We start from the raw sequence: 19,429 nt of genomic DNA, 5'->3' as shown, positions 1-19,429 counted from the left end.
AATATGGAGACTCCATTTAGCCAACAAATTTAGCCGCCAATTTCTTCCATGGATGTGTCAAATCTAAGCCACTCTCTTTTGGCAGCTAATTCCATAATTAATGGAATTATTCCACATTTAATTTTCCGTTAAAAAGCAGTTTGAATAGATGCTCTCTTTTGCCAGTCCTGAGCTGACTGCCAGTTAATTTAATTGGGTGACCCCCCCAAGTATGAGTTTTGCTGATACACAAGAGGGACAGGAATTCTTCTCTTCACATGCAAAAGATCTGTATCGCGAATGAAAACAACCAGAGCAAATGCAGCAATGACATTTATTGGAAATTCTCCAAATGATACATGTGAATAAGTCCAACTTAGGGTGAAACTTTCTCTGCCTCTAAAAAAAAAAAAGTTCTGAAAAAAATTGCAATGTGCGCCTTAACAAGTTGATCAATGCAGTACACAGTTCAGCAGTTCTATGGGACTGGTTCTGTATGCACAATATTGCTTCAAGTGAAATTGCAAAAAAAAAAAAAAGAGAATTACTTTCCCCCTTCCACCTGGGAAAATGCAATTATTAGTATGACTTCACTGGATTCCATGTGAGTTTATTCATTTGGGTAAGAGGCAACAGCTGCAAGAAATGCTAGGCACAATCTATTAGAAATCTGTCTTCCACAGTGGAATTTCCTACAATGTCACCTATTTGTTTCATCCGCTCCTGCTAGACTGTACCCCGTGATGATCACACCATTGTTATCAACTAACAAGAAAAGACTGATACTGCCGTTTTAAATCAGCAAACCAACTTTGTTGTCCCTCGGATTTGCTTGTCGCTTGCATTATGCATCTTATAAAGGAAATATTGGCACTCTCTCCAGCTCACCCCACACCTATGAGTAAGACACTTGGCTGAATTTGGCACTTGGCTTATTATTATTATTTTTTAAAAAAACAATACCTGGAAAAATATAACAAATAAATCCCCACTGGATGTTACGATAATTTGATTCAAGCATGTTCCCACAAATGCAAATTTCCTGCGCATGATTAACTGCTATTTTCATAGCTCTCTCAGATCAAAGATTGACTTCCGGGTCGGGTCTACAAGACAGAAGTGGCTCCAAAAACAACAGATCTTCAGCGCTGTGCAAAAGCAGAGACTGATAAAAGAATGGAAAAAGCCCGGAAAAAGCATTGAACTGTGTCTATTGGTATTGAATCCTGTTTCTAAACAAAACGAGAAAAGGTACGCTACAGAACAGATATCGTAAGCTGAAATGTACTAACCACTAGATTTGGACGACGGCTTCCCTGCAGAGTAAACACGTCTATCTGCTTCTCTGAGGCAAGGGCATTTTTGAGGCATCGTAATAGTCTACATAGAGAATCCTGAAGGTTTGTCAGTGCCCATATCCCAATAAAGGAAAAAAACTGGACGGGTCATTGGCTCTTTGCACAGAGAGAGGTTGGGGACTCTTACAAGGTTTCTTTGGCTCACTGAAACCATGTATTCATCACATATTAAACTGCATGAAGCAGCATTCAAATCGAAGGTTATCTTATGTGCCAGCACAGGCAGAAACTCCATGTAACGTATCTGTTGGTGTGCATAATTTCCCCACATAAAATAATTCCTACACCTACAGAGCTAGCACTTCAGAGGGAAAAGCTACCTTGGAAACACGTGCTAGTTCTGTATATGAAGGGAGTAGTTTATTTCTGAGAGCGTTCACACATTTCACAGCCAACCTGCTGTTCATCATGGTGTATCTCCAGCGAGATACATCATGCGAGATTTCCAAGAGCCTGTTTCGGCTCTTAATTTCACACCACAGTGAACGGGGGAAGAGGGACGGCCTCCAACCTTGGCTTTTCCTGCCTCCGTTGGGGAGACTAAGGCATGGCCACTTCTCTACATGCAGGAGAAACATGGCCCCGTTAAACTCTCCTCAACAGCTGAGCCGCAAAATGACAGCCGGTCAGGGTTATTCTTGGACGTATGTGGAAGTCAGCAGAATGAACTGCAGGCACGTAAGAGCTTACAGGGATGTCCTCCACAAAAATGGCCAAAGACACACACACAGAAAAAAAACCTTACACGAAACACAAAAGAAATCCCCAACTAAAATGGAAAACATGCTGTTCTTTGGAGGGGAACAATTACATTCTTGTTTTCTTTTCAAGTATTGATCAATGTATATAAAGACAACAACATGTTCCTTTCACTAGATCCAGAGAACATATTGAAGTTGACATTTAAGTTACCAGCGGTCCAAAAGGGTGGACTTTCATCTCTTTCCCTTTACACCAATTCTTAAATATACATCTAATTGTCTTCTTTAGATTCAATCTTCTTTTGCTTTCCTTTTTTTTTTGCATTGCTATTTATGTACACCCATTATTAAAAACATTTAACCTGGGATTTGCATATCAAGATTTTAAAAGGCCTCTCCGCTGCTAGAAGAATCCCAGTACCCGTGTGTGATTATGCAGATACCTTCTATATTTGTCCTTTTCCCTTTTCTTTATTGTTCGAAACCGTGTTGCCTGCAACGCTTCACTTATGGCTTATTTCTAAATTTTGCTTGGGTTACAGTTTGCTTCCTTTAGCAGCTGTTCACAGTCAGGCAGCACCTCTTCTGGCAAGTATTGACAGATTTTCTCAATAGTCTTTCTATAGAGCGCCTTCTCTTCTTCCAGAGACTGAATTAAGCTCTTCATCTTGCTCTCCCTTTCCAAGACGTCTTCCAGGTTCGATTCCACACTCTGGATTTTAGCATGGGCTGCCTAATCGGAAAACAGGAAAAAGATTTTTTAAAACGAGTGTCCTTGAGAGCAGAAACACATAGCAACTACCTGCATAAATTGCTTGCAAATACGTTATACAAATTGCTCACTGTTCCCTTCAGGTGCGTTGGGGATAAAGCATTTCCTATTTGCTCGCTGTAGTTCTTGTGATACAGGCATATCTAATTTCCAGTTTACTGAAAAGAACTAGTTGCACAAAGCTATTTTATTGTGGATCTTAACTTCTAGTCATAGTCTACTGCACTTTGGCAATAGCCATTCCAAAACTGTGTGCTGGGGTACCACAGTGTCTAAAGGTAAAGGGACCCTTGACCATTAGGTCCAGTCGTGACTGACTCTGGGTTTGCGGCGCTCATCTCGCTTTATTGGCCGAGGGAGCCGACATACAGCTTCTGGGTCATGTGGCCAGCATGACTAAGCCGCTTCTGGCGAACCAGAGCAGTGCACGGAAACGCCGTTTACCTTCCTGCCGGAGCGGTACCTATTTATCTACTTGCACTTTGTGCTTTTGAACTGCTAGGTTGGCAGGAGCAGGGACCAAGCAATGGGGATTCGAACCACCAACCTTCTGATCGGCAAGTCCTAGGTTCTGTGGTTTAACCCACAGCGCCACCCGCCTCCCTACTACCACAGTGTCTACCCAGCTCCATATTGTCTACACTGACTGGAAGCATTTCTCCAGGGTTTCAGGCAGAAATAAGTTCCTCTCAGCCCTCCCTGGGGATGAACCTGGGACCTTCTGCACACAAAGCAAATGCTCTCCCACTGGGCTATGGCCCTTCTGCTCTAGCATGGATGGATACAACCTGGTGTGTTTTCCTATCCTACCTCAATGAACCTGAAGACCAAACGAAGCTTTCACCATCAGATCTAGATGTTTGACAAATGTGTAAAAAAAACAGGAGAGGATGGAATTTGAAGAGAACTGTTGGCAGGAGTGGCTCACTCTTCCTCCATAATCCTCTTCCGCAGCCACCAAACTGGGAGTTTTCCTCTGAGGAAGAGAGGCTGGAATATAGGAGGGCGTCAAGTACCTGCTCCTGATGTTTCTCCTTTTGTTTAGCCCAGACCCGGGTCTTCTGCTAAACATTTAGAGAATCAGAGAGCCTGAACGGACCTATTAGGTTTCCTAGGCCAACCCCATGTGCCACACTGGTTCTGCAATGCAGGATAAAGTCACAACATGCAGCTTGGCCCCTGGCAGTTTACCTGTAGTTTCTCCAGGAGGTCCATATTCTGCCTCTTCAGCTGATTGTTTGCCCTTTCGAGTTTCTCGGGAGCCTCCCCATCATCGCAGAGATTTGAGTTCTCTTGCAGTTCATCTTGCAGAACGTGGTACTCCACCTCATAGGCGTGCAGCTGTTTGGAAATATCCATCTCAAAGACCTACCGATAGAAGAGAAAATATTTGGAGAATATTTAAGGATTATATGAGATCATATTGTACCAACCACAACCATATTAGCAGAACTTGAGTGATACTTGTAAACACAACAAATGCCGTTTGTGGAGTAGATGGGAACAATATTAAAGAATGTAAAACTGTGCAGGGAAAACAACGACAGTATAAACAGTACAATGAGAATGATTGGAAGACTCGTTTTGTCAGAAGTCTTTTTTATTTAAGTGTTTATTAATTAGGAAGATTAAGTTTTTTTATGCACATAAATCTGCTTTTTCTTCTTTCTTTTTTCTGTATTTTCTTTTCTATTTTCTTAATTGTTTTTTCTTTAATTTTCTTTTTGTAGTATGAGACTATAAATTCTTTGTATATGTGTGTAATTTGTAATGTGTGTAAAAAAGAAAAGAAAACCAGTTTCCTGAGAGGTTCCACCGGGTTTAATTCAGGCAAATAGGACCATCTGAACAACTACGAAGATGCCTCATTCAACTGGTTACATGAGGTGTTTGCACTTCTCCTCCAGAAGGGATGACTCTCAAAGACTAGAATCTGCTTCTGGATAATGAGCCTGAAATATGCAATCTTGAAAAATCAGCAGCATGCATGTTCCAAACTGAAGTGTATGGACCCAGGTGGAACCTATGCAACTTGGGCTGATGTGGCTACATTAACACACTTTCTGGACAGGCCAATAAAGAGATGAATCTTACCAGAGGCAGAGAGTAATGTCAGTAAGATAGCATGTTGGCAAAAGGTCAAGAAAATTCCCCAGCTAACTCAAAGAAGCTTCAAGGATTAGCAGCTAAGTACAGGGACGCGGGTGGCGCTGTGGTCTAAACCACTGAGCTTAGGGCTTGCCGATCAGAAGGTCGGCGGTTCGAATCCCCACGATGGGGTGAGCTCCAGTTGCTCAGTCCCTGCTCCTGCCAACTTAGTAGTTCGAAAGCATGTCAAAGTGCAAGTAGATAAATAGGTACTGCTGCGACAGGAAGGTAAACGGTGTTTCCGTGCGCTGCTCTGGTTCGCCAGAAGCGGCTTAGTCATGCTGGCCACATGACCCGGAAGCTGTCTGCGGACAAACGCCAGCTCCCTCGGCCTATAGAGTGAGATGAGCGCTGCAACCCCGGAGTTGTCCACTAATGGTCAGGGGTACCTTTACCTTTACAGTTAAAAACCCAAACACCCAACCAACCAACCACACACACATTTGTACATTTTTTTAAACGCACACACATTTGTAATATATTCCGATGACATTTGGAGGATGCTGCAAGTGTGCATTTGTTTGTTTAAAATGTATTTAGCTGTTAACCTTTCACAATTGTAAAACATTTATACAAAATACAGCAGGCTAAAAATATAGGTAAAGGTACCCCTGCCCGTGCGGGCCAGTCGTGTCCGACTCTAGGGTTGTGCGCCCATCTCACTCTAGAGGCCGGGGGCCAGCGCTGTCCGGAGACACTTCTGGGTCACGTGGCCAGGCTGGAGAAGCTGCTCTGGCGAGCCAGCACCAGTGCAGCACACGGAAACGCTGTTTACCTTCCCGCCAGAGCGGTACCTATTTATCTACTTGCACTTAGGGGGGTTTCGAACTGCTAGGTGGGCAGGAGCTGGGACCAAAAGACGGGAGCTCACCCTGCTGCGGGGATTCGAACCGCCGACCATGCGATCGGCAAGCCCTAGGCGCTGTTTTACCCACAGCGCCACCCGCGTCCCTGCTAAAAATATACATGTATGTATTTGGATGATAATAATAATGCCTATACATTAGACAGGCATATATGGAATTGTAATTGATCACTTCTATAATGATATAGTATGGGACGCGGGTGGCGCTGTGAGTAAAACCTCAGCTCCTAGGACTTGCCGATCGCATGGTCGGCGGTTCGAATCCCCGCGGCGGGGTGCGCTCCCGTTGCTCGGTCCCAGCGCCTGCCAACCTAGCAGTTCGAAAGCACCCCCGGGTACAAGTAGATAAATAGGGACCGCTTAATAGTGGGAAGGTAAACGGCGTTTCCGTGTGCGGCTCTGCCTCGCCAGGGTAGCTTCGTCACGCTGGCCACGTGACCCGGAAGTGTCTGCGGACAGCGCTGGCTCCCGGCCTATAGAGTGAGATGAGCGCACAACCCTAGAGTCTGTCAAGACTGGCCCGTACGGGCAGGGGTACCTTTACCTTTACCTTATAATGATATAGTATACCTTTTCTTTTATCCTGTTCTGTTAAAATGTTCTTTAAACATTAATTTAAAAAATATTTCGAATATGGCAATATTTTGAAACTGCAAGATAAAGTTATAGCATTGACACACAGAGAGTGTTTTTTTCAGGTAGTCCTTCACAGAACAGAGTTTTCAATCTCCTCCATTCGCCCAGATATAAGCTAACCAGCCAACTCCTTAAAGATGGCTTCACACCAGAGCTTTGCACTCCCAGGATGGTGTCAAAGGCAAAGCTTGTGCATGAAATTGTTCACAGCAAGCACCCAGTCTGCTGGCTTGAGGTGGAAACTGAAAGAACCAGGGTATGAGCAATATGACTCACAGTGTCGGGATTACAACCTAATATTTCTCATTAGAACAACAGAGAACTTTACAGAGTGCTTCCTGTACATCAGCTCAGTAATCCTTACAAAAAAACCCTGTAAGGAAGGCCAGATATTATTCCCTGTATCCTAGACAGCGGCTGGAGAGCGGCTTCCCTCAAGCCACCTGGTGAATTTATGGGAGAAGCGAGGTTCAAGCCAGGGCCTTTTGGTTCACAGCTCAGTTCTTTAGGCACTATCGTATAACTGAATGGCCAAGTGATGCATTATCAATGCATTATACTGTTTGTGTGGGGGCGGAACAGACTATTATTACCTGCGTCATAATCTTTTCCATTTGGAGCCTTGTCATGTCTGGTAGAGTGTTTTTCAGAAACTCGACGATGCTTTCAAAAGCCTCGCACATCATGATGTGCTCCTCTTGGCTGCTTAGCAAACTTAGTGCTACTTTAAATATGACTTCTGTTCCCTGAAGAAATATAATGTCTAGGGCAGAGAACAAAACATAGATTAGATTGTGTTTCCCATTGAAAACGTTGTTTTATATACATATTTATGTTGAAGATTCAAGGGGATTAAAAAAAGTCATTTGTTTTGTGTTGTTACACTTATCTGTTAAAAACATGTTTTATAATTAACATATATATCATACATGTTTTAATATTCCAAGTCAAGAAAACGTGTCATGTCTTCTCAAGTAAAATCCAAGCACAACACATGGCTTGGTTAGCATAGCGAACCGTCACCATGGCCCAAGAGCTAATGAAATGTAGCTTAGGCTGGCCTCAACCAGAGCCAGGGCTTTTTCGGCTGTGGCTCCAATCTGGTGGAACGCTCTGTCACAAGAGACTAGGGACCTGCGGGACTTGACATCTTTCCGCAGGGCCTGCAAGACAGAGCTGTTCCACCAGGCCTTTGGTCAGGGCACAGCCTGACTCCCTCCTTTGGCAATCTTCACAGAATCTCTAGCCCAATGGTTGCCATCAATTTGATTTGAACTAATTTTATAATGAATGATTTTAGAATTTTGTACTATTTTATTGTTGTTAGCTGCCCTGAGCCTGGCTTCGGCTGGGGAGGGTGGGATATAAATAATTTATTTATTTTATTATTACTATTACTACTACTACTACTACTATTATTATTATTATTATTATTATTATTATTATTATTATTATTATCCTGAAATACACTTTTAAAAAATTCCTGCAGAAGGATCAGTTTCAGGAAAAAAAGAAGTCTTAAACAATTGTTCTAGTGCAGAAGGAGTACCCAAACTACTCAAAAGGATGTTTTGTTACATACACACACAATTTAGGGAACCGTTCTTACACATGAAAAGCTGATGTCAAGTAAGCCAATGCATGTTAGCCAGCGTAAAGCAGAATTAAATGTGGCTGGTCTGGTATAAATCTGTCACTAAAGGCACTATGATTACGTCAAAGGCGTGTTGCAGAATAGGACCCCCCCCTCACAAAACCACCAATTTGGAGGGGCCTATTATTGATCTGCCCAGCCAATACACAGAAAAGCTTCTTACCGAACACTCTGGCTACAAATCCCAATGGAAACTGCGAAGCGAATAAAGTCAGAAACCAGGGGGCAGCATAAAGGCTGGGGCTGATCTCGTTCTCTTCAAGGTGGTTGTAGAGGTCTCTGTGGTAATCATGCAGTAGCCTCGACAGCTGGTACATCTGGATCTGTATTAAAATACGGGAGAGTGAAGAAGAAGAAGAGTTTGGATTTGATATCCTGCTTTATCACTACCCGAAGGAGTCTCAAAGCAGCTAGCATTCTCCTTTCCCTTCTTCCCCCACAACAAACACTCTGTGAGGTGAGTGAGGCCGAGAGACATCAGAGAAGTTTGACTGGCCCAAGGTCACCCAGCAGCTGCATGTGGAGAAGCGGAGACGCGAACCCGTTTCACCAGATTACGAGTCCACCGCTCTGAACCACTACACCACACTGGCTCAGATTAAGAATTTCTCTGACTTCTTGTGCAATTCGTACCTGCTATCACAGTTTCCCCAGGGGGAAACCCTGAGGCTGTTTGGGTCCCCTCTCCCTGCGGCTGCTGTTCACATGATGCTTGGTCTGTCCAGAAGGTGTGGCCACATGTGTATATGTGCATAGCTAGAATTCACTACCTTAAGATGTGTCATAGTCACTAATGCAGGCAGCTTTTCAGATTTGCAGCACCCAAGGTTGTATTTCAGGTTGGTTTTTCTAAGCTAGAAAATGATCACGGCTCTCCCAAAGAATGTGTCGTTTGTCCCTTACTCTAACTGATAAACTATGTTGAAAGAGTTAAAGTACTCTCCTGTGAACTAGCACTCTGGAATTCCAACCAGAACAGCACAGAGGAGGGAGAAATCTGCACAGCTCTCCCTCAAAATCGAGAAATGTAAAGCAGAAAGATATTGATCAGCTGCCACGTCTTATTACATTGCCAACAGAGGTTTACACTTAAAGAAAGACGCTATTTCTGAGTGAGGGAATAGTTTGCCACATCACTTTTCCACTGCAACAAGTTGAGCGAGGATGAAACCTGGCCATGAAGCGAGCTAGCTTCTAACACCGTGTTCCTCTCATTCATCACTTCCACTGAAGGTACCTAATAAAGTCTTGGAGCAGCAGAATATTTGGCAGCAGAGTACGCAGTGAATAGTGTAAACTGCTGAAACGGTTGAGAAAAACACAGGGAAGGGAACTGCCCAACAAAGGGACAATACAGGAAACAGTGGTAAGAGAGGTTGATCTGATTACGACAAGAGATCAGAAACCAAAGGGAACCAGGCGGCAGGCCACATTTAGTTCGTGAGCCTTTTGCCGTGCTGCCTCCAACTCCCAGTGTAACATTTTCTCCCAAGTGGAAGCCTATTTCTGCCTTGCCTGTAGCGACATCATGTCCGGCCTGTACTGCTTCCGGAAGCCGAGGTCGTACATGAGGAATTTGAGCATTTCGAAGGCTTGTTCTTCGCTCATGTGGAGCAGCAGCACCCCAGCTACAAAGCTGATACCTTGGCAGTAGCCCACCTCCTTGTCCAGCAAGGAATAAGCTTTCAGAAGATTGAAGAGGGAGAGTTGTCCTGCTCCTAACTGAGCAGAGAAGTAAGGATGTGTTGGGAAGGTCCTCCCTGGTGCAGAAGAGAGAGAGAGAGAGAGCGAGAGAGCGAGAGAGAGAGAGAGAGAGAGATGTCATCTGGAATGAAGAACTCACAGGACACTCAGTCAGAATAATAATCAACAGAAGTTCTATTACCAGTGTATGTAATCATTTGGGAAGCTAGCCATGTGTGTAACTGACTAGCTTCCAAAGTGTTTGCTTACACACACGTACACAGATATAACCCTTGTTATATACACTTCCTAACCATGGGCAATAGTCAATAACAACAACAAACACAACAACAACAACAACAATTTATTATTTATACCCTGCCCATCTGGCTGGGCCTCCCCAGCCACTCTGGGCAGCCCCCAACAAAATATCAAAACACAGTAATGCATCAAACATTAAAAGCTTCCCTAAAGAGGGCTGCCTTCAGATGTCTTCTAAAAGTCTGGTAGTTTTTGTTCTCTTTGACATCTGGTGGGAGGGAGTTCCACAGGGCAGGCGCCACTACCAGGAAGGCCCTCTGCCTGGTTCCCTGTAACTTGGCTTCTTGCAGCAAGGGAACCACCAGAAGGCCCTCGGTGCTGGACCTCAGTGTCTGGGTAGAACTATGTTTTACTCCGAGCAAACCCACTGAAATCAATGGACCTAACTTAGTCATGTTTGTTATTTTCAATGGGTCTACTTTGAGTAAACCTTCATTGACTACCACCCCATTATCCAATAGCAACAGAATGTTAAACTTCTCTTTCATCTCTTGGCAGGACTAGGAAGTCTCCCTCTCTCTCTTGGTTCCTTACACTGTGCTACTCCTGAGCCCATGATTATGAGAAGTGTGAAAATGAACCATCCTAAGCAAATGAAAAATTGGGTGCTTATTACTGGGGGCAGTTTCCAGGCATAACAACTGGCAGCCATAAAACAATAAATGTAAGCATGCTGCAAGATCTGGGTGGCACAGAAGAAGTACAGAACTGAACACTAGGCACAAAATTCAGGTTCCCAAAAAACCTCTTTTCTTTGTTGAACGTCAGATTTCTAAGCCTCGTGGCTAAAATATGCATGTTTACAGATAGTGCCACCTAACGTTCCAGAAACCAGAGCAGGTGGCTGAATAAGACTTCAAGAGAGAAAGAGTAAGTCTTCAGTGCTCACATAGTCCTGTCATAGCTAGCAAAACAAAAATGAATTTATGCAAAATAAAGAGGTGTTACCCTGGTACTTCACTTGTACAATTTATACAATCTGCAGAACCGGATTAACTTGGAACAAGTCCCTCCCCCGCCCCACACATACCTGCACCTCCAACCTGTTCATGACCTAAAGTCCTGACTATGGAAAAAAAGTTACCTAGGTCTACAAGGATCGCATGTTGCTGAGCTGTCAACTGTTTCAGGAGTTCTTTGTAAGAGATATCAGGGGGTTGCTGTTTATTTGGTAGCCGGTGCCTTACGCGATGCTGCACAGCAAGAAATTGCCATATTTCTCCCCGGCGACTTTTGGGAACACCTGAACACACAAAGATATAAAACAAAATTATTCAGGGGATTGTGGGGTGATTTAATAGAGTTCACTACAAATATAAAGATTACCTATTTCTAATTTATAACCATTAGGGTCATTATTTTGAACTTCTACACACTCTGTTCCACATGAACACTTTCAACATCTCATTTATTGCAGCCTCGTAATGGGGCAAAAAAATGGGATCCTTTTGCTGACCCAGGAGCCTCAGAATTTTCAGACCTATTTCCTGAGCTTTAGTTTACTTTTCCACCCGAATTCAAGCGGAGCACTCCCTTTCTCTAGTTACTGTAGAGCCCAGAAATCTTTATTTGTCAGCCACTCCTTTCCCAAAACTCAAAGAGACTATAATTTCCCAGTTTTCAACTGGAAATGCAAGGCAACAAAAGCGAGGGGAAATCACCAGAAAAATGTCATTGCTTTGCATCAGGCTCATTCCCTGTCTATGGTGGTGTTCAAACAGATGAAAAATGCAAGGTCTCAAAAAAAAAAAAAAAAAAAAAGCACTCAAAATTACCATCTTTCAGAGTTGCATGGATATCTTCCATATCGCATCTGATTTTGGCTCTGCAATTCAACAGCTTCTTATCCCAGATACTGATAGCGTCTTTCTGACAAGTACCAACTTCCTCATAGTCCAGCTTAACCTTTCTGGACTGGAGCTCATCTCTGCTTGCTGCAAGAGAGAACACAAGACACAGACCATTTCAGATGATGGACCACAGACCAGCAGTTAATGCCATGTAGGCCACATATCAGGTTATGTCCCGTCAACCATCCTACAGGCCGAAGTTTAGGAAGGCATGTTTGGGGGCAGTTACCCATAGTAGTGTTCTCTTACTGTGCAAAAGCTCTGCACACTTACAGCCTTGTACAACCAGCTCTTAAACTAAAGCTGTAGAAAGTTCGGTAAGACTCAAGAATAAATAGCAGAAGACTTTCTTAAAACCTGTGGGAGGGTGGGAACATGCGCTCAGCTGTCTCCCCTGGGCCAGCCTGGTACACAAGCTCCTTCTGCGGATGATCTGAATTCCACTATATGGTTCACAATGTGATTATCCTGTCCTAAAGCTAATCATTAGATTTGGTGGAGTTACAAAGAACATGACGGTTGAATAGATGGAAGCAGCACATGCAAGACGTAAAGCTACAATTCCATCACTCAAACTGCGAAAGATTTAGTGCTATTCTACTATCTGCAGTGCTTCCAATAGTGAGTTACATATGAGGGGAAGAAAACATTTTCCTTACGTGCATCTTACCTTCTATAAAAGAAAATATAATTCAAGCTTCCTCGACAGCATTAAGAAGAATAGGAAGTATTTTTATTAGTATTTTGTCAACAAATCTCATCTGATGATGAATAAGCAAAGAGGGTGTACGGGCAGAAATGAATTGCACAAAGGCAGGAGTGAACTCTGCTGAAACTTGCTTTATCAACTTAACTCTCTATGCATGGGAAGGTGAGGAAGAAGGGAGGCAGGTTTATACGTTGTCTCAGCCCTCGAACGATGCAATGTTAAATGCTATGTGATATAGCAAAGAATTTGAAGCTGATGCAAATCAGCCAGCTGAAACACACTGATTAGAAACTTCCACTCAAGCAGAATTCCCACTGCCACAATTTGTTTTCTCATTTTCACCGCTTCATAATTCAACATTATTATGGGAGAAAGAGAAAGAGGTGTTTGCTTTATGCTTTTTTAAACCCACAAAACTATGAAAAAGGGATTACAAGGCACTTCTGCTTACAATTTCTTCACAAGTATCTCTGCCAAATGGTGTATGATGCAGATGTCCATATGCACCTCCCAGACAGTTCAAATAAGCTAACAATAAATAAATGAAACAAAGTCCAAATTCTGTGGTCATGTTTGAAAAGTTGAGTGTCCCATTTAAGGGCCTGCTTATCCCTCAGCCACCTCATCAGAGCTGAAGATATGTGAGTGAGTGGGGGGGGGGAGGGAGAAAATACAACACATACAAACCCCCTTCTCCACATAGAAAAAAACCCAGGATGTTAGGGGTGGGTCCAGCACTGATCACCCTCACACTAATTCTGTACATACAAGAAGTTGCAAAAGATTTAATTTTCAGCTTCTGCTGAATTTATAAGCTGGCTGGGATATTTTGTGCACACTAAGACAGTGACATTCCAGAGGCAATGTTCGAATGACATTAGTTTTAAAGCCTCCTACCCTTGAGAAAACCTTTCCACGTTTTTGTGTGTTTTTGTGTGCCACAGAACATTTCATAGAACAGAGGATGTTAGGACCGATGTGGAATGATGGGACATTGCAATGCCCTGTATGAACTGACAGTGTGCCCTAACTGATGCACCAAATTACAGTGGTACCTCGGGTTAAGTACTTAATTTGTTCCGGAGGTCCATTCTTAACCTGAAACTGTTCTTAACCTGAAGCACCACTTTAGCTAATGGGGCCTCCTGCTGCCACTGCGCTGCCGGAGCATGATTTCTGTTCTCATCCTGAAGCAAAGTTCTTAACCCAAGGTACTATTTCTGGGTTAGAAGAGTCTGTACCCTGAAGCGTATGTAACCTGAAGCGTCTGTAACCCGAGGTACCACTGTACTCTCTTTGCGGGTAGTCAAGTTTCCCTAAAGGCAGGCAGGCAATACTAATCTCCTCAGCCAACTCCTGAGGAACACAGCTGAAAACTACTGTGCTGGCAAGAGAACAGAAAGGAGCAGATAGTCTAGCTGGAGGGAGAAATTATAACAACAAAACAATGAACAGGGTGGTGATACAATGACTACTGCAGTCGACACAAAACACTATCCTCAGTTTAACAAACTGAAAAAGATCGTCCTCTTTCTATGCTCCTCCCGATGGAGACATGCAGGTGGGGACAGATATGTCCCTGCTTTAAATCGTTTATATACTGTCTTCTCTTGTATATTATTTACTAAAGAGCTCAATGACTAAGCTCTTTAGCGACGAAACGTCGGATTACCGGAGCAAAGTCATAAAATATATTTTGGAAAGAGAAGAAATAAGCACTGAACCACTGATATATATTACAAGCAAAGTCTTTATTTACTGTGTTTGCTATTGTTTAAGTTAAAAGCAATTTGGGAAAGAAACTACTTTCGCCATTTTTATGGAGGTTTATTGGTTTATTGTTTGTTTGCAGGTAGCTGCCTTGTTGATATTATCTTGTGTCGATTGGAGAGCAAAAGTGGCAAGAAGGAAAGAATGGCAGCAAGGGCTGTGAAGCTGGAGGCAAAATTGGAAGCAGGAACTGCCTATCATCTTACAGATTAAGGAAAATAAACATAGTTTTAAGGTGCTGAACTGCAACAGGGATCGCAGGTCCAGCCAGACCCAAAAGCCATCCAGGATGGGCTTGTCATTTACTTAAAGTTTTTTCTTAATTTTGTGACGCATACCAAAAACCTTTATACTGAAGGACGAAATGTAAGCCCATGAAAAAGGCAGTCGCATAATAATAATAATAATAATAATAATAATAATAATAATAATTTTTTATTTATACCCCGCCCATCTGGCTGGGCCTCCCCAGCCACTCTGGGCGGCTTCCATAAAAACCAAAAATACAGTAAAATATCACACGTTAAAAACTTCCCTGAACAGGGCTGCCTTAAGATGTCTTCTGAATGTCAGGTAGTTGTTTATCGCTTTGACATCTGCTGGAAGGGCGTTCCACAGGGCGGGCGCCACTACCGAGAAGGCCCTCTGCCTGGTTCCCTGTAGCTTTGCTTCTCGCAATGAGGGAACCGCCAGAAGGCCCTCAGCACTGGACCTCAGCGTCCGGGCAGAATGATGGGGGTGGAGACGCTCCTTCAGGTATACTGGACCGAGGCCGTTTAGGGCTTTAAAGGTCAGCACCAACACTTTGAATTGTGCTCGGAAACAATACCATTTCATTAGCTACTTCTGCTTTAAGTCCGCAGGGAATTCATTAACTAATTCCTGGGACGTCCAAGCCCGGAAGGCAGAGCAACCATTCTTTATCTTAACCTTCACTAACCTTCCAATTTCTGGTTTTCCTTTTCCATTCGAAGTAGCAGTATTTGCTGATGGATGGCTTTTCTCCACAGACTCTGCAGCTCTTCTGAGTTCTTTTTCTCCCCAGTCTTATCTTGAAGATCATCGTTTTGCAATAAGGAAACAAGGGGGTCTTCATCAAAAGATCGTGCAAGAGGAGACAGCGGCAGCAATTCATTTACATCACCTCCATCTGCAAAATATCGCTGCATTAGACATGGATTTATTCAATACAATTTGAGAGTTCTAGTATGGTGGCAGAAATATGCATGAACATCCATCATTAGGGTTTTATTTATTATATTACTGTATATGCTCACATTCACCCATCTCCCTTGTCTCTCCTCTTAGGAGAGAGACCTGGGTTACTGGGGTTTTGGTTTTTTTTGCTTATTCTGCAGAACTGCCATGCACATTGATGACACTCTATAAATAATAACAGTAGTATGTAGTATTTTTAGTCTGTGCTCCAGCACTCAATAACATATATACTACCCTAACTGAAGGAACGCGGGTGGTGCTGTGGGTTAAACCACAGAGCCTAGGACTTGCCAGTCAGAAGGTCGGCGGTTCAAATCCCCAAAACGGGGTGAGCTCCCGTTGCTCAGTCCCTGCTCCTGCCAACCTAGCAGTTTGAAAGCACGTCAAAGTGCAAGTAGACAAATAGGTACTGCTCTGGTGGGAAGGTAAACAGCGTTTCTGTGCGCTGCTCTGGTTCGCCAGAAGCGGCTTAATCATGCTGGCCACATGACCCGGAAGCTGTATGCCGGCTCCCTCAGCCAAGCGAGATGAGCGCCTCAGCCCCAGAGTCGGCCACGACTGGACCTAATGGTCAGGGGTCCCTTTCCCTTTACCCTAACTGAAGCCCATGGACCTAAGGACATGTTGCTACAAGCCCAACTATACCCTCATAAGAAAGCAAGATGGAACTTTTATAATGTCACCCTGATACAGCCTAACTCTGGGATTATTATCTCATCCAATACTGCTTCTTCACACACCAGTCAGCAAATTTGTTTTAAGATTCTTTGCATCCACAGTTTGCCCTGCTAGACAGACAGACAAGCCATTCTATAACAGTGTCACCTATTGCGTGTAATTTTGGAAATCAAGTGCTAATGAACATTCATCTTCTGTGGTTCTGCTGAATATAACAATCGAGTCAGAAAATGCAAGCAGAGATACATAATTCTGCAAGTTTTGTTCTCGAGAGTAAAGTGCCAAGGCTATATATTCCCTTATGAGCTGCAGACTAGCTTTAGGGAAAGACAAAACCCTTTCTTTCTGGCCTATGGCCTCCCTTGAATAAATACTTCCCAACTGCTAATTGCCAGATGTAATTAGTGTTCCTTTTGATTTAGCATCCAGAACTGTTACTAGAGCGCTCTCCTAGCAGCAGAGCCTGTCAATATGATAACTGGATGTTATCCAACTTAGGCATTGAAAGCAGTACTGCAGCGAACTTGCAATTAGCAGAAAGTTTCCTCCAGGGGTGAAACTTTGCCAATCTTAACCAAGAGTTGATCTAGCTTTGCCCGGTTGGCCTTCATTACCTGAGACAGATCTGGTGACCTGGCACACACCCAACACCTGCCTTTTCCTATGCTAGGAATTTGTATATTCTTTTAAAACCAAGGAAAGATGGTCCATACCATCTGCATCACATCTGATTCATAGCACCTGAAAGGCGGTATGATACAGGCCCAAATGATGCAAGAGAGAAGTTTCTGTCCCTCCCTTTTGTCCCTTCCTTTCATCCAGTTTAACTGGCTGGCAGGAGATTCAGAAGAGGTAAAAGGAAGGGATATGATCATTTGCCTCGATGGTCTTAATGCAGACTGGCAAATTGATGGAGGACAGAGCTACATGTAACAAGATTAACTCTGATTGTCAGTAGCTGAGAAGCAATTACATAATGCAGGCATGGCCAAACTTGGCCTCCAGATGTTTTGGGACTACAGCTCCCATCATCCCTAGCTAACAGGACCAGTGGTCAGGGATGTTGGGAACTGTAGTCCCAAAACATCTGGAGGGCCAAGTTTGGCCATGCCTGACATAATGAATTTACTTCAGACTCTGCTTGTGGGCTTTCCAGATGCACCTGTGCATAAGGAGGATATTGGGCTAGATCAGGAGTTCCCTCCAGCTATTTTTGGACTACAACTCCCATCATCCCTAGCTAGCAAGACCAGTGGTTGGGGTGATGGGAACTGTAGTCCAACAATAGCTGGAGACCCAAGTTTGGGAAACCCTGGACTAGATGAACATTGGATCAGATCCTGCAGGACTCTTCTTATGTTCATTAGCCTGTTGCCACCAGACATCTTCTCTTGCACCACCCCATACGACTTCCTTAGCTGTAATTTGAGGTCAAGGCAGTGCTGGCGACAAAGATACGTTGCATAATATAGTTGTTAACGAAATGTTACCAGGGAGGTCAGAAGGAAACATGATTCGGAAGCAGATAGGAGGAGATGTGGCCATGTGTTTCTGGAGACAACTGAAGTGGTTACTCTTAGAACGACATGTTGAAAGAGACAGGGATAGTCAATCATACACTTGACTCTGACTTCGATAGCATAATGCCACAAAAAGGCCAACTATCTGGAAAAAAAATCCATTTGGAACCTTAAAACAAAACATGCACCTAGCAAGCATATCAAGTATTCAAACTTGGGTCTTGCAGAACTTGCCCACTTCTTTTAAGAGCAGACTGGAAACTGCCACTCTTAAACAGAGATATGAAATCAAATTGTCGTGACATAAACTGCCGCCTCAAAATGAAAACTGACCTTGAAGTTGCATTGCTGAGGGCGATTTCTTCATGGGCGATGCCACCCTTAGGAAGATTCTCTGCCGCCAGGAAATCCGGCGGGGGGTAAGAGTAATTCCCCCAGCATTTAGAGAGTCATTGCTGCACACAGAGGAGGTCCTTTTTCTTCTTTCCCCATCACTGCAGGATCAGGAGGAAAAGACAACAGCCCAAGTCAGCGTCAAGGAAGACTGACAGAAGCCTAGGCACGGCCATGCAAAGCCAGCGGAACAGCCTTGAACACACAAAGGATTACATCAGTTCAATGTAATCGCCATATAGCGAGGCTTCCCAGATCTTTTCATTAAGGACACTGGCCTCATCTGGGCCCAAGTTCTCACTGTATTTTTGTCCTAGGCACTGTACTGTTTCTACAACCAGAAACCTGGAAGTTTATCCACAAATCTCTAACAAGTTTTTTGCAGTTCCATACAATTTTGGAATCTACGAATATTTAGAGTTGCGGCAAACTATGTTGCACATTGCATATTTATTAGAAGAAGGAAAACTGTATTTAACAGAACCCTCATTATCAAAATTGGGAATAGACTCTGTGTGTGTGTTTTTCCCTCATGTCCATAAATCTGTAATCTAAGATAAAAATGCTATTGATCTCAACTTCTAGGTTACCTGAAGATTAACAATTGCCTTAGGCTTACTGGATAGATAAGGCTAAACAACACAAGGAACTTGACGTGAAGGTCCAAACAAGCGTATTAAGTCTCTCTTTTTCGAATTGCATCCACATTCCACGAGGCTTGTATGTGCATGAAAATATCAAAATTTTACTTCTTCAGAAGAATCAGAGTTTGTTCTGTTTGCAGCTGTGATGTCAAAAGTTTTCAAAGATGAGATAATACGTGGTAAAGATGACATTGTTATCTCTCAGAAGTGGAGAAGCCCCTGCCATAACTTCTTTCTATTTTATTTGCACCCAAATTTGTACCACCACGAAATGGACAAAAAGGGAAACGCACAACAAGGGTGCATGATCAAGAATGGTTTCCTTGTCCAACTCCTTTGAAGAGAAACTTTAAAAATAATTTTTATAGCATCAATGCACATAGAGGCGCAGGTTGCAGCCACAGCAAAGGTGGCATTTTTCCATCTCCACTGTATTAAGCAGTTGGTCCCTTCCCTTTCTTGCCCTGATCTGGCCACAGTGATCCATGCGACGGTCACCTCCGGGCTTGATTATTGTAACTCGCTCTACG

General features: G+C 43.4%; 1 protein-coding gene across 5 annotated transcripts in view; it reads right to left on the bottom strand.

Annotated features, from left to right (window-relative positions):
* Window positions 1–299: 299 nt before the first annotated feature.
* TBC1D4 (TBC1 domain family member 4) overlaps window positions 300–19,429 on the bottom strand; it is a 93,821-nt gene continuing 74,691 nt past the window's right edge. For 4 of the 5 annotated variants that reach the window (XM_053384663.1, XM_053384664.1, XM_053384665.1 and 1 more), the window contains 9 exons: window positions 18,196–18,356; window positions 15,387–15,596; window positions 11,893–12,051; window positions 11,202–11,360; window positions 9,629–9,873; window positions 8,277–8,436; window positions 7,053–7,222; window positions 4,002–4,178; window positions 300–2,771 (listed from right to left, as the gene is read on the bottom strand). In XM_053384663.1, coding sequence (XP_053240638.1) covers window positions 2,559–2,771; window positions 4,002–4,178; window positions 7,053–7,222; window positions 8,277–8,436; window positions 9,629–9,873; window positions 11,202–11,360; window positions 11,893–12,051; window positions 15,387–15,596; window positions 18,196–18,356 — 1,654 coding nt within the window. In that variant the 3' untranslated portion in view covers window positions 300–2,558. The remainder of the gene's footprint in view (window positions 2,772–4,001; window positions 4,179–7,052; window positions 7,223–8,276; window positions 8,437–9,628; window positions 9,874–11,201; window positions 11,361–11,892; window positions 12,052–15,386; window positions 15,597–18,195; window positions 18,357–19,429) is intronic. The other variant, XM_053384667.1, reaches the window with a different exon arrangement.

The sequence above is a fragment of the Podarcis raffonei genome, chromosome 4 (assembly GCF_027172205.1).
Source record: "Podarcis raffonei isolate rPodRaf1 chromosome 4, rPodRaf1.pri, whole genome shotgun sequence".
Lineage (NCBI taxonomy): Eukaryota > Metazoa > Chordata > Lepidosauria > Squamata > Lacertidae > Podarcis > Podarcis raffonei.
The sequence above is the reverse complement of the archived record's forward strand: the minus strand, read 5'-3'. Positions and strand labels throughout refer to the sequence as shown.